At 29.5% G+C, this 15,610-nt stretch overlaps 2 protein-coding genes across 2 annotated transcripts; both read right to left on the reverse strand.

The window, feature by feature from the left end:
* Window positions 1-3,797: 3,797 nt before the first annotated feature.
* Window positions 3,798-4,510, reverse strand: LOC105765666 (probable calcium-binding protein CML27). Its single transcript, XM_012584870.2, has one exon. It carries the CDS (start codon window positions 4,419-4,421, stop codon window positions 3,957-3,959), a length of 465 nt encoding a protein of 154 aa, XP_012440324.1. The 5' UTR covers window positions 4,422-4,510; the 3' UTR covers window positions 3,798-3,956.
* A 3,862-nt stretch (window positions 4,511-8,372) lies between these two features.
* On the reverse strand, window positions 8,373-9,521 carry LOC105765667 (thaumatin-like protein). The gene is made up of 2 exons (XM_012584871.2): window positions 9,259-9,521; window positions 8,373-9,167 (listed from the first exon to the last, which is right to left on the reverse strand). The coding sequence occupies exons 1-2, from the start codon at window positions 9,314-9,316 to the stop codon at window positions 8,503-8,505; spliced, it is 723 nt and encodes a 240-aa protein (XP_012440325.1). The 5' UTR covers window positions 9,317-9,521; the 3' UTR covers window positions 8,373-8,502.
* Between the last annotated feature and the right edge of the window lie 6,089 nt (window positions 9,522-15,610).

A 15,610-nucleotide genomic window follows, 5' to 3' on the forward strand; every position in this document is an offset into this window, starting at 1 on the left:
GTGGGTAGAAAACCTTCCTTTTCCTTAAGGAATCTTTTAAACTCTTCTTTTTTAAAAAATGTCATGTTAATGTCTAGAATGACCTAACATTTAAAACAAAAAAGCACTTTTCATTTATTATTATATACATATAATTAAAACATATTTAAATACGAATTATAATTTTTTCTACCAAAAAATATATTTATACTTTTATTATTTATTTTCCTGTCTTGCTATTTGTTATCGTCTTCATAATGGACCAAACGTCAAGCCAAGCCGCATGCCTGGTCCCTTTAATCTTTTATATTAGGCTTGGGTAAAAATATTACGAAGGTTCTTATATTAAGAGTTGGATTACATTTTGTTATTTTTATTTAAAATATAAACAAATTAGTTTCTATACATTAAGTTAAAGTGTAAATTGGTTTTTTTTTGTTAAAAACTAGTCTTTATATGTTAACATGATGTATGCATGGTATGCAACGTATCACTATATAATTATTTTATCAGCTACATTAAATATTTATAGTATAAATAGAGGAAATTTTTAACAGAAATGATTAATATGCTATTTGAACTAATGCGTAATTAACTTTTCACACGGCTCGACTCAATTCAATCAAATTGAATGAGTTCAAATAAAAAAATTAAAAGCAGCTCAACTGAGTTGAATTAAGGTGACAACTCGAGTGAGGGTGATGAAATTTTAAACAAATTAAATGCAGTAGGAATGATGGGTAAAAAGGTGTCCAAAAAGAATAAATTAATTGAGGATAAATGCATAGCATATTATTAGGCAGACAGATGATTACGTGAACGTGAACCTCTATGATCATGGATGATGGATCACCTTAGCTACCTTTTCTTTGAATTTGTTTTCTTAAAGCCAGATATTAGTTTTTGATTCAACTAGTTTAAAATTTGTAAAAAGGTCAATTTTAATACTATTTCATAATTATATATATTTCAATTCACTTTTAATATGTAAAAAATTATATTTTAATTGAATCTTAATTTAATTAATATTATTATCTTAATAATTAAAAACACATAAATTTAAGCATTTTCTTCTTCTAGGGTCATGGTAAAAATAAACAAATGCCCAAATTGTGATGGCCAATTGAACTAAACCAATTAATTTGGATTTGGTTATATCGTTTTTTTTATTAATTACTGTTTTCAAGTTGGATCAGAATGCATTCAACACAGGCTTTTAATTCTAGGCCTAATAAGATTGAAAGATACTAACATTTTGGGGTACAAATTACTCAATTGTGCATAAACTTAAACCCACATCTTCAACTTCATAAAATGTAAGACTGCTGACCTAGGCCCATATCTTTATAGTTTCCGCCTTGAAAGCATATTTATTTATAATAATATTCGTAAAAAATTGGTACCACAGATTAATCAAATTTATATTTTTTATATAAATTTTAAAAATATCAGAATAAATTTAGAAAACTACCTACACATAGGATATCATAGTTTTATTTATTTTTATATAATTTTTAACGGACGTTATTATGATTTATGTCTTTGAGAGATCATATAATAAATGAGGGTGATGCCAAGAATTTTATTTTGAGTTTAAATTATAAACCTAAAGTTGGAACCAAATCTTTTATAAATCATTTAAATTTTTTTCAAAATGTTTAAATAATAAGTTAAATTATGTTTTTTCTTTTTAAGTAATTATATGCAATTCAATTGTTCAATTATCGAACTTAAAAATTTAAATATTAAATTAAATTTTAAAACGAAATTCAAGTACTTAAGTAAAAAAAAAAAAGCTTTAATATTAAATTAAACCTCCAAATACAATGATATGTGTGCTTTAGGGCACTAACATTTAGGTGCATGTATGCTCAATTAATCTCAACCTTACCTACACAATACTATATTAAGGAAACCATAACCCAACATTGAATTAATTGGCCACTTTTAAACCCTAGGGGCGACATAATTGACAAGCACTCCATGACCGAATAATTTGGCGTATACGGTGGCTTTTGACTTTTACTCATAAACCTTGAGATTCCTTCAACAATAATTCAAATCCAAGAATAAATTTCTAATGGTATGACCAGAGCAAACCAAAGAATATTCAAGGCATGTTTCAAAATATTTCTAGAATCCCTTATCTTCAAACAGTATTAACATTAATCCATAAGAAAAATTGTCATGGATGAGTTTTATCCGATTATATTTCGATTACTTGTTTATTTGTACACTATATTGTTTCAATTTAATTTATTTTTATTCGCACATGTATTATATTTGTACTTATAATAGAGAGTGAAATTGAATTATAATTTTTTGAAGTCAAAATATAATTTTATATTATAAGTAAATATAATTTTGTCATTTTTGAAAGAATTGAATAGAAATTATTTCACTTTTTAGGATCTAAAGTGAAATTTTACGATATACTAATTTTTATTTTTGTAGTTTATAAATAAGATGAGAAAAGGCAAGACCTCTGCCTTTAGATTATTTCTCTCCTTTTACTTTCACTTTTGTTTTTTGGTTCAACAAAGCTTCTAATTCACTTCAAGTTGCAGAGGGCACGAGATAGTAGATTCTGAAGACCAATTTTTATTTATTATAGTTGAATGGACTTTACTTCAAAATTGAGAACCTTCTATGCTTCAAATCGCTAAATCTGGGTGAATTATATATATGTATATATGTATATCCACTCTCTTATTTTTATATTAAGTTATTTCAATTTTTTTTCTTTTTACTTTTCTATTGTAAATATCTTGTTTTTATTTTTTCTCTTTAGTTTAGACATATTATTTTACAACAATTAAAAAGTATACATAAAAATGGTTCGAGAACCCAAAGATATAAACAAAGCAACGTCTTAATCAACGTGCTATAGATCCGAGTTTTCGCAAATAATATGTACTACTACTTCTATACGTGTGCTTGATTGGGTAATTCAACACGACGATATTTATACTAAATATAGCATTAATGGTAAGATTGAAGTCTTGGAAAACCTAAATCTTAAGTTTGAATCTAGATTTGGGTAAATCATTAGTTCTCAATTAAGGGTGGGTTTGGATGGGCGCTTGGGTGCGGTGCGTTTAGCTTACTTTTTGTCTCATACTACAGTATTGTTACAGTATCTAATTTCACTGCCACCGCTGTTTTCACACTAACCGCAGGTAAACGCACCACCCATCCAAACTTACCTTAAGATGTTAAGATAAAACAAAATAAATATAGAAATGTTCAAAAAAATAATATTATTTAAGTCATTAATAAATTTTAAGACATCATTCAACGAATTCCACTCTTTTTGGGCGTATCTCAATTTAGAATATTGTTAGAGGTAATTTAAATGAGAGATGGATATTATCAAGAGATGTTCGTAAATCCCTTATAAATAATGTTAGCAAGACTATACGTTACTCGTTTCTTGTGGTGGTCAATTGTTGTAGCTATGCATTTACTCATTACTCGTTTCTTGTGATGTGATGGTTAACTGTTAGAACGAATGAGCGTAAGGTGGATAGATTCGTCCATCCTAATTTATTCATTAATGGGGGGATATACGAGGCTCTTTGATTTCTGCAGCCAACCGTTTGACCTAGTCAAACCTTTACAATAAATAACAAAGGTAACAGTTAATCTATACCTTTTTAAATATTTTAATCTACTCAAGTATTTATTTTTAAAACCGGTTCAACATTAATATAATGTTATAAGAAAAAAGAGAAAATTAATTAACTGAGATACTCTTTTCTGTTTGGGAAGGGAGAAAATTTCATTAAAAAATGAAGGAAAAAAAATAAAATCCTCAGTAATGGAACCAAAGCATTTTTCATTTAATTCGATAAAGCTGAGAGAACTGAACAAGTAGAACATATTATGAACGGTTATATATGAAAAACAAGCTAAGAAAAATCTCTAGAACGCTACCTTTGATCCACGTTTTTTGAATCAATTAATCACCGTATATCCTACGGCTTAGATCCGTCGCCATTGCTGGGAATCGAAGAAGCATTCATCATCTTCCGAAACTCCTCGAAATTAACGTGCCCGTCGCCGTCCGAATCGACGGACTTGATCATCCCGACGCAATCATCGGCCGAACACGTCATCCCCAGCCGATTCAAGACCTGGTGCAACTCGGTTGCCGAGATCAAGCCGTTCTTGTTCTGATCGTACAAATCGAAGGCCTCGCGCAACTCCGAAGCGGCGTTAACGGCGTCGGAAGAAGCGGACCAGAAAGTGGAGAATTCGGAGAAGTTGATGTAACCGTCTTGATCGCTATCGATGTCTTCCATGACACGCTTGAGCTCTTCCTCTGAGTAGTTGGATCCCATTGCCTTCAATACGTCGCGGAGCTCCGTAATAGAGATTTGACCGTCTTTGTTGGCGTCGAATTGATCGAACACCCTCTTGAGTTCGTCCGTGCTTTCCATGACGGTGGCCAGAGAGGCTGTTTGGGCGGAGTTTGGGCTGCCGTGGATGAAGTTTTTTAAGAGAATGTAGGTCACTCTGTTTAGAACCAGACTTGGAGGGCTTTTATAGCCGTGGGAGGGAAATTAGGAAGAAAATAATAAAGGGCCCACTTTGACCGGTAATTAAATTGGTTTCCATTAAAATTGAAATTAACTCTGTGGATATTATTTATTGCATAATTATGAGAATGTTAAAATTTTAAAATATAAAAAAATTTAAAATTAAATAATAACGTAAAGAATATTAAACTTTTGTTTATATCAAATTAAAAAATAAAAAACAAATTAGAAACAAAAATTGTGGAAGCAACTTGTAATGGTTTTATAATGTTATACCTAGTCTGCTTGTGATTTTGCAGGTGATCGCTTTTATTGAAGGAGGATCACCTTGCAAATTAATGGAGCTATGGATAGGACATTTATCATTCACGTATCACATATATTTGTTCTTGAGACATTAAGATTTATATACATTACGTAATTTATAATAACAAAATAATAATTCAATTAATTTGTACGAGCAACACATGATACTTCAAGAGTTATTAAAAAGAATTTAATTAAAGTTGTCAAGTATCGAGAAAATCCATTTCACCTAATTAGGCTATCAACTCTCACCTTTAAAAATTAAGTTATATATTTTTATAAGAGTTAACATATAATTTCACAATTTTATTTGCTTATAATTTTATTCATTTTAAATAACTTTATTCCTCGTATCCAATTATAAAAAATAACTTTGATATATTTATAAAAGGAAAATAAAATTAAATCATGGGAATGAGTAATTTGCCCTTCACTTTGTCCTAACATATTAAATTGACATCTGAATTTGTATCTCACAAAAACATTTATTATTTGTTATTAAATTATATATTATTTATTTTAAAATTTATATTTGTCAAACGGTATATTGAGAAATATTAATATAAAATTATTAATTTAAGTGACGAAATATAAATTTAAGTATCAATTAAGTTAAAAAAATAATTTACATACTACCTAAATATTTATAAATAAATTTAAGGGACAAAGTATGTGTACAGGAGTTACTATAAATGTCGAATTGAGATGGAGATAAGTGAACCCCAAACGCGTACGATCCTAAAAGAAGGCGTGTTCTTTTACAAGTAGATTGGATTAAATTTATTAGCTTTTCAATTTCATTGGTTAGTGGAGGTGCAGACGCGGCTTCCACGCGCCTTCTTTACGCTGCTTCCGTATATGCTCATATGCATCCATGGAAAATTACTTATTTGATTTGATTGAGTTTGGTCGGGTATGATTTTTTAGATTTTTAATTTGTTTTATTTTTAGTTAAATATATACGAAAGTATTCTAATTTAATAAATTTTATTTATTTGAAATTTAATTTTTTTATTTATTTGATATGTAATTTTGATTTTTTTAGGTACTAACACTTATTAAAATATGTTAAAGTGACCGTGATAATGACAATTAATAGTATGGTGACACATGACAAATAAATAAATAAATTATAAAATAATTATTTTTGCCTCATGTCAAATGTGAGATTACCACATGTCATCATGTTATTGGTCGTTAGTATCACGTCAACATATTTTAACAGTGCTAGTCAGGTATCTAAAAAAACTACTAAGTTAACTTACGGTTTTTAAATTTAGATACTAATTAAGTCCAAAAAATAGTTTACATACTAAATAAGTATAAGTTTCCAAGTTTAGGTACCTCTGTATATATTAACATTTTATTTTTAATTTTTTGTATTAAATTTCAAGTTGTTTAACTTATTTTAAAAAATAAGACTATGTTTTTTTTCTTTACTTTTTTTAAATATTATTTGCTAAAATTTTAAAGTTTTTATCCGTTGTTTTAAATATAAAATATTTATTTTAAATCATAAAATTAAAATTAATTATAAATTTAATAAAACCTTTGACTTGATTCCACTCAATATAATTCTTTTATCTTGTGCCTCAAAGATCACTCAAGTAGTTTGATTCGTATTGATTTTCGATTTCTCAATTATTTTATGAATTTTTTCAATCATATTATTCGCTGTCTCACTAATTAAAATCACTCATTTTGCATTTTATTTTTCATCATAGATAAGAAAGAATCATGATAATGGAATGTTTTGAGGTTTTCCTTCTTTGTGGTTGATCTTCTTTTTATAGAGCATTTCTTTTGTGTGGTTGTCATGCCTTTTGCATAAATGTTAAACGAAGCATGAAAAAAGTTGGTGATTTTCAATACTTTATTGCGAGTGTAATGGACGAATCATTTCACTATCAACGAAATACGAGTTACTATCACGAGACTAAAACTTTAATTTCACAAACTATATGATTTTAGGTAATTTTTTAAAACTTAATTTCATAAACTATGTAATTTTAGGTAATTTTTTTTGTTTTAAATTTATTTAAGTCAGCCTAATTTTTGCAAAAGTGAGAATTATCGTATAAATTATTTAAGACTCCGAAATATGGTAAAAGCAACTCGAAACGAAAAAACAACAAATAACAAAAAAAAAAGTCAAAAGGAAAATAACATACACCAATGAATAAATGCTCCCAAACAATTATGAATGAAATTATTAAAAAGGAGAGGGAATACCTCTATTTATAGTCGAGCTCCCCCAAAACTAACTGTACAAATTGAATCATATCGACAGTTAAGATTAGAGCTTAACCACAACTGAGAGTCTTGAGAGATTTAAACTTCATACAATCTTATCCCTTTATGACTTGCACGATTCACTTTGGTAATTCTAATTTTACTAAAGTGTTTCACTGGGCCACAAAGGCTTTAAGTTGACAGACTTCTCCATATGTTATCAGAATCGGGTCAATTCAAGTGGGTCAAATGAGTCTGATTTAATAGATTGACCTCCATAGGCCGCTCTTTGTGTAATGGCCATAGGCATTGAACGGCAACCCATGACACTAATCGACTTTTAGTGACTGAGATTGATTACAATTATTGCTTTAAGAATAACCTATTTTTCGAGTCCAAGATACTTATGCATTGAACCCGACCAACCAATAAAACTTTTATTCATGTTAAAATTAAATGTGTTCATTGTTTGAGTTAAGTTCGAACCAGGCCCATGTGTGATATCGGTACACCTTATACTTTTTCCAAGCTCAATTTTGTCCAAAATATGAACCCTAAAATTTACCTAAACTCATTTATATTTGTAAACGACTAATCCAAGTTTGGTTTCGACCCCCATATTATTATTTTGAGCTATTTTTAAAAATTATATCGTTTTTAATTTAATATGTTTTTCCTTTATTAAATTTATATTTTAATATTTATATTATTGTATTATATACTTAAACTTATTTGTTATAAATGACATAATATATAAAAATTAAATAAAGAATATATATTATAAAAAAATCAGACTTAAATGTTGGAGGCCGAACTCATCTCATATTATTCAGCCTCATCAAGACAGATAACCCAACACCAAACAGATATTCGCCAGAATCCTTGCCTTTTGTGGCGTTTTTCCTGTTTTTTTTTTGGTTGTGTTTGTTGTTTGTTTTGCCAGCCTTTTCGGCTTGTTTAAATCCTTGATCTCCCGATGGCCATTTTTTCGGTACATTACAAATGGGCTTTTTCGGCTCGTTTAAATCCTTGATCCAAATTGATCCATGTACATTACGTAACTCACCACTGTTTTTTATCACATAGCACTTACTGCCAAGTGCCAATGTAACCCCAACTTGGACGTTCCTAACCGAACGCTTCCACTTTCAGTTTACCTAAAAGTTTCTAAAGCTTAGTCGACTGTTGATTGATTCATCCAATTTAAAACCAGAGTAGGTCCTTTAAAGTCCCCACTCCCCAACGGCCAGAACAACCCACATTCTCAATTCAAAACTCTAATTAACTCTGCAGTTTTTTTTTTTGGCCATATGATATAATAACATTGTTTCTATTAATAAAAACTCCATTACAGAACAGGCAATATAGTGTACGAAGAGATAAGAGAAAGCAAAAAAGTAGACAATAACACCCAAATACAATGCTAATTTAGCCTTAAAAAATTCTAGCGGCGGTGTGGGCAAAAAGTGACCAAATAGTTGCCGCGAGAGCAAGTAGCAATACTGGTCGGATCATCGTAAGCATAAGAATAAGCTTTAGGACAAGCAGTCTTGAAAATCTTCGAATACGCCGTCGGTTTACACGACTGAGGACTGCCGAAGCTGCCGGTACAACAATATCTCGGTGAATTAAAAGCGAAACAAGCGCTTTTACAAGCCACCACTTGTTTATTATTCCTCACTTGTAACGCGACGGGGCACATTAAATTCAAGTCACTAACACACCCGGCGTAGCTACATTTACCGGCGCCTTTGAAAGGTGTAATGGACATAGCGATGTTATAGCCATCCACCAAACTGACGTCGTAGAAATCTTGTTGTTGGCCGAGGGTGATTTCCGCTAACGTAGCGGGTGGGGTTCCGCCGAGTCCGTTGCAGAATAAGGAACCGCCGCAGTCACCTGTCGCGCAACGGCCGTGACCCGAGGCGTCAAAGGAACAACCGTGTCGACCCCAGAACCGACCGGACCATAACGGAGGTAGATTCATGGAGTAGGCTTTGTTTGGTGGGAGTTTGAATCCACCGCGGGCTAAAATTGGCTTGCCGGCGCTGGGTTGAATCCCTGGCCAAACTGGATGTGAGCATTTGTTGTAGAGTGTTATCGTCGTCGCTGTTTAAACAACAAAATCAATTATTCTTAAATGTTGTGCAAAAATGTATGTTTATTTCAGTATATTGGAGAGTAAGAAATTAATTAGTACCTGAAATAGGGAAGAAAAGAAAGGCGAATAGAGTGAAAATTATGATTGATCTCCACATTGTTGTTGCTTCTATGGCTGTAAACTATGGAAAGAGCTTGAAGTGAGTGAAAATGAAAGCTCACAGAGATGAGTGATGATGAACATTTACTCAAGGATAAACTATGGTTATGCTATTCTTTTTATAGATATAAAAAAGGAACTAAACTAGGGTTGTTTTGGCAACGAAAGTAGGGTTTGGTTACCAGTTCTTTGATTTCTCTTTTGTTGTGAAATGTGCATCGACCTGCTACTCCTTACTACTGTCCGGGTCGGGTTTGAATGGGATTGTCAAAATTTTAGATCCATTTATTAAGTTGGATTTGGTCTAAAAAGTTTAAAATTTGAGTCGATCAAATCTTTTTGAATTAATTTTTTTAAAATATAATATATTAAAAGTACTAAAAAATACATATTTTTTTATAAATTAAAAATAAATTAAAAAATATCTATACTTAAATAATACTAATAAGTAAATACCTTTAAAATAGTAATAAAATTAACAATAAAATAAGAATTATAAAATATACAAATAATAAAAATAAAATAGTAGTAACATAATAATGATAGCAAAATAGTTATAAAAGAACAAGAAAAATGCAAGAAAATAACAAAAAAAAACCTTACTCGAGGCCTTGACTAATTTTTAAGCTGGCTTTATTCTTTTGTCCAAGTTTATTTTTGGGTCTATATTTTTGCCTGAACCCTACTACTTTTCTGACAAGCCTTTGAGTCAGGCTAAATGGACAAGTCTAATTACTATAGTAAAGAGTTTTTTAATCACTTAATTATAAAAAAAATATTATCATACTAGTGTCTTTTTTCCCCTTTAATTCCGTTAATTAGGTAACTTTTATAATAAGAAAATAGTATTGACATAATAATAAATTTAGTTTGTATATGTTATGGTAATTAAATTTTGATTCTAAATTAGGGTTGAGTGGCTCGCTCAACTCAATTGGCTCGGATTGACTTAATTAAATTTAAACAAATTTTTTTTTATCTTTGCTTGATTTATTCTTTTTATTTTTATTTTTTGAATTTTTTATCAAAAAATTCCCAGCACGTGAAACCTATGATGAAGGCAAGGCATAATAAAATTATATTTTAACATTTTAATTTGATAATTTAATTTTAATCTCTTTTTAAAAAAATATTAGATTCACCTTTAGTGATGTGTCTGAAAAGAGTACATCGTTTGATCATCAAATATAATTTAAATATAAGCCAGATTTCAGATGTACGGCAGAGATTGTTTGTCTGATCAAAAGTGGGGTGCATGTGTAACGCTCGTGGATGATGCAGACCACACACGTTAACAAAAATAGATCTACTCCTCTTAATTTTACTTATTTTAAAATACTGAATTGCAAATAAAATTTTTATTATTAAAAATAAAAATGTGATAAATTTATTAAAACGAATAAAATAATTTAAAGTTTACTCTTCATCGGACAAAGATACTCCATCTGAATTGTTGTCTTGTATTGAAAAGAACATAGATCTCAGGTTGCCTTTAAACTTAAGTTAATGTTGTTAATTAAGATTAGAAGTAGTAATTAATAGTAGATGGACCTTAAGCTAACAGACAGAAACGGAAAAGGGTGTGGGAAATCTGTCACATAAATGAAATATTTTATATTTATTTTTATCGGATTTTGGACTTAATTTAATTTCTCTATGAGATTTTCGAGAACGCATTAATTAATGATCCCTGTTTTTTATGACCATTGTTTAATGATTATAAAATGACATGGTTTCTGAAATTACGGTTTTGTTGTTGATTAAGACAAGACTTGTTGTCAACTTTCAGGATGTTAACAATCGTGATTATTTTTTTTGCTGATCTTAATCCATTGAATATCATTGATATGATATTCTAAAAGAAAGTTTATTTTAGTTATTAAAAATACAAGTAATTTAATATTTGTATAATTTTTTATCAAGTTTTGATGGAAAATGGTTTTTTTTTATGTTTAGGTGTTTAAACAACATTAGTTAAAATGTTTTACTAAAGATATTGATATTAACTAGACAAAAAATCATATTAAAATCACTTATTATTTTACAATATTAGAAATAACAAAGATGATTGGTAGTTATTGTATTTGGACAATATTTATACAATCCATACATTTTACACAATCATATTAAAATCATCGAAAATCAAAAGAGTTTCGGAAGAGTTTTTTAGTTGATTTGGACATGAATGGATAAATGAGTAGTGAAACCCTCTAACTGTAGTGATTAGTGAATGGAAGTTTGCAATAACTTGTTAAGCTAACACCTCTAAAACAAAGAACGTATGGATGATCAACTTTTTTCACAACTGATTGGGAATGAGATATGTAGAATAACATATCTGACCGTGCTTACAAAATTACTCCGTTTGCCAATATTTATGTACTCTTAAATATTTATTTTCAATTTACTTGTGTAAAATGATTTCTTATACAACTTTATATTAATTGAAATATGCTACTTGACAAAATTATTCAGAGTGTGCCATAATTATCACTAGTTTACATATTGAGAATATATAACATAAGTATCACTAAGAATATAGTTTACAATTGTATTGATGCACTATTAGTATTTATTAATTTTCACAGTGTTAATATTTACAAATAATGAACTTAAGAAATTTGTTTATTTAAATTTTCAAAAATATTCACTAATTAATTTTCACAATGGATTTTTAATTTTTGGTAATAGTGCTTTATTTTAATAATTTCACTCAATAAAGACTAAAGTATTATAAACAAATAAATACTTAACAATAAAATGTGTCATGCTCTTATTTATCATTTTACATATATCAACATTTAACTATCAGTTAAAATTTACCAAACACTTTGAAATAAACAATTAATAGAATCAGTTGGTCAAACCAGCCACTTCAATCAGTTATCAACTATCAGCCAATTACCAAATAATGCCAAAATAAATTTCGAGATAATCTATACATTTTATGTAAAGTGAGAGTCCAACTTAAAAAGATTATTGTATTGAGACTAGACTTTATTATGGGCCGGGCTGGGTCAGGTGATCTGCCCGAAAAGTGGAAGGGTTTGGGAAAAAAATATAGGCTTGGGCTAGGCCTCAGGTAAGCTTTTTTGACCCAAGTTCGGCCCGCCTCGAACCATATTTGCAGCAACAAAAAATGTTGTTGTTTCCACTATTTTGCAGTCATTCATTATTATATCGTTGCTATTTTGTTATTGTTTGGATATTATATAACTCTTGTTTTATTGTTAAATTTGCTACTATTTTAAAGGCATTTGCTTGCTAAGTTGCACCTATATTAGAGTTATTTAAGCATAAATATTAAAACTTTTTAATTTATCGAGAAACATTCATTTTAATGTATTTGAGTATTATATTTTTAAATTTATTTTATACAAAAATAATAATATAAAAAATTTTAATACGGGTGGATTCGGCTTAGATTTTTACAATTTTACCTGGGCTGAATTTGTACAAAATTTTAAATTTATTTTCTAGGTTAGGCTGAGTTTAAGTCTAGAAAATGAATCTAAAATTTCAACCCGGGCCATTATCACCTCTAATTGATACGCCAAAATTAGCTCATAAAATAAATGGTCCAGTCCAACCCAACGAAAACAATGGGTTCAATTATGCATTATGTAATTAAATTGGTCTAAGAAGTAAAAAAACCAAGTGTGGTCCAGCACTTGAAATATTGTTGTTGGTCCAAATTCCAAAGTCAGTAAATATGAAGGATTGGGTTTGGAGTCGGGATCATCAAGCCCAAACAAGAAAAAGTAATTTAAAATATTTTATGAAAATTAAAAATATTTATATACTGAAACAAATAAAATTAAAGCTAAAATTAAAATTTCTCTCTTGTTGGCTAATTTGTTTAATAATATAGATAAAAATGAAAGTGTACCTTAATAGTTTTTTTCCAAAGAAAATGACATTTATTCTAATTTTTTCGATAATTTTACTGTTGATTTGATGCCAAGTTATCTCAAATGTTTCAATAAAAATTTAATTCAAATATTTAACACTGTAAATTTTTATAATTAAAAAATTAGTGTGATAATTTTAAAATAACCCTTTCCAATATAAAAATTAAATTACCGTGATGAATTAAAAAAAGAGTTACAATTCATTTCGTTACTTTTTCATTCATTAATATCTAATAAGATGATTATGACTATTTGTTAAATATAGAAATCATCTTATGGAAGGTGATTAAGTATGTATTGGATATTAATAAATAAAAAAATAATAGAGTGAAATCAAACCCGATTTAAAAGAGACATTAAAAACATCTACATTAACATATTGGATTAATTAACAATAAAGTTAGAGTAATTCGAAGTCAATTTGTTTAGAAATGGTTAGGAGCAGACCACTTGACACAAAATCCAACTTTTAGACATGGGTAATTCTGCGCCCGATGTAATCGAAGTAAAAGGTTTTTCAAAATTAGTGTGATGATTGAATCAGTCAAGTCATCGATTCATTGGTCTAACCTATTCGATAGGTTCAGTTAAATAAATTATTCATATTCATAAAAATAAGAATATTAAAAAAAATATATGGTTCAACTACTCGATTTCAATTGATTTTTGCTCGTTTTAATTGATCTGTACCAATTCTTAAATTAAGAGATCCAATGCCTTTCTTGAGACCAATACCCCTATTGATCTAATATGGTTCAAACAAGCATGACACAAGCTATAAGAACAACAAAATAGTGGTTGCATAAACCTACAAATTGTCAAGATAAAATGAGTAACCAATCACCATGCATAACCATGACACGGATAGTTCTCTCTCGCTTCCTAAACCTTGACATGTGCTACCATTTATGTTGAGCTTAAATTTGTCTTCACTACATATAAACCCCTTTTATTAATCTAAGAGCGTTTTTGAATAAACGGTGGTCGTGGTGCGATGAAATCTTTTACTTCATAACTATAGTAACTAATCTCGTCGTCAACGCTGTTTTAATTAATACGCTTAAGTCAGGTTACTCTAGCAGAGATTTCAGCCCACAAAGCCGGTCTTACGCCAAACCAACAACACTCATCAGCAAAATACATAATAAAACAGACGTAAATTTTGAGTGAAGTAAGTACCAATCGATTTACCATCATGCAAAGTGATGTATGTACACAAACTGAAATGTCTAGAAAGTACCTTCAACCAAAAGCCAAGTTATCATCATCATAATATTAAAGATTTATTCAGAGCATGCATGCATGGGCAGTAGTTGTTTGAACTGATGCAGCCTTACTTTCTCTTTGTATCTCTCAAACATGTCCTTACATTTTGCCCCAGCATCAATAGCTTGTAATGCATGCAACATAGCACATTTAAGCTTCAAACTTTGTTGTCAGAGGGTGAAACAGATGGATAGAGAAAAAATATATTTCTTTTTGAAATGATGACCTCATGATAAAGAGTGGGAGGAATTGGGCGATCACATGAGGCTTTAACTAAAGCATGGAGAAATAGGGTTTCAGCTGGTCCACCTGCTACTGCCTGTTTTAACTTATAAATGTAAAAAAAATTGGGGGTTAGTAGCAGTAGCCTCAAGTGTTGTCAATTTTCTGAACCTGCAAATCATCTTCATATTTCACTTCTCTTTCTATTTTAACATTAGACAAGTGAAGTCATTTAATTGGGTTAGATTAATATTTGGGGCTTGAACTTGGTAATTTTTTTAATATTAAGGTTTGAATTTTTTTTATTTAAGTTAAGCTCTGAACTTGGTAATTTTTCTATATTGGAGCCTGAACGTTTTTTTTATTTAAGTTAGGCCCTGAACTTGGTAGTTGTTCTAACATTGTGGTTTGAACTTTAGGGTTTTTAAGGATCAACTTGGACAAAAAAAAATTTCAAGTCCCAATGTGGGATCATTTACCAAGTTAAGGGCTTAACTTGGATAAGGAAAAAGTTCAAACCACAATGTTAGAACAACTACCAAGTTCAGGACCTAATTTAAATAAAAAAAACGTTCAGGCTCCAACATAGAAAAATTACCAAGTTCAAACCCCAAAATATGAGTTAACCCCTTTAATTACATGCTACAAAAATTCCCCCTTTTCTTTTACCTTCAACTTACTCCTTGTTTTTTTGTCTATATTAATTGAACTTGATGATTCTTCCTATTTTAATTCTTAAATTTTTATTTCGTTAAGGTGTGATGACGTGACACTTTGAAATCATGTCATATTATCACATAAAATCTAAAAATACTAAAGAAATTATAAATATATATTTTAAAATTCACGTGTTGATGAGGTCCAATCTTAGAATGTCATATTATTGTACCTTA

Source organism: Gossypium raimondii, chromosome 12 (genome assembly GCF_025698545.1).
Source record: "Gossypium raimondii isolate GPD5lz chromosome 12, ASM2569854v1, whole genome shotgun sequence".
In the NCBI taxonomy this organism is placed as follows: Eukaryota; Viridiplantae; Streptophyta; class Magnoliopsida; order Malvales; family Malvaceae; genus Gossypium; species Gossypium raimondii.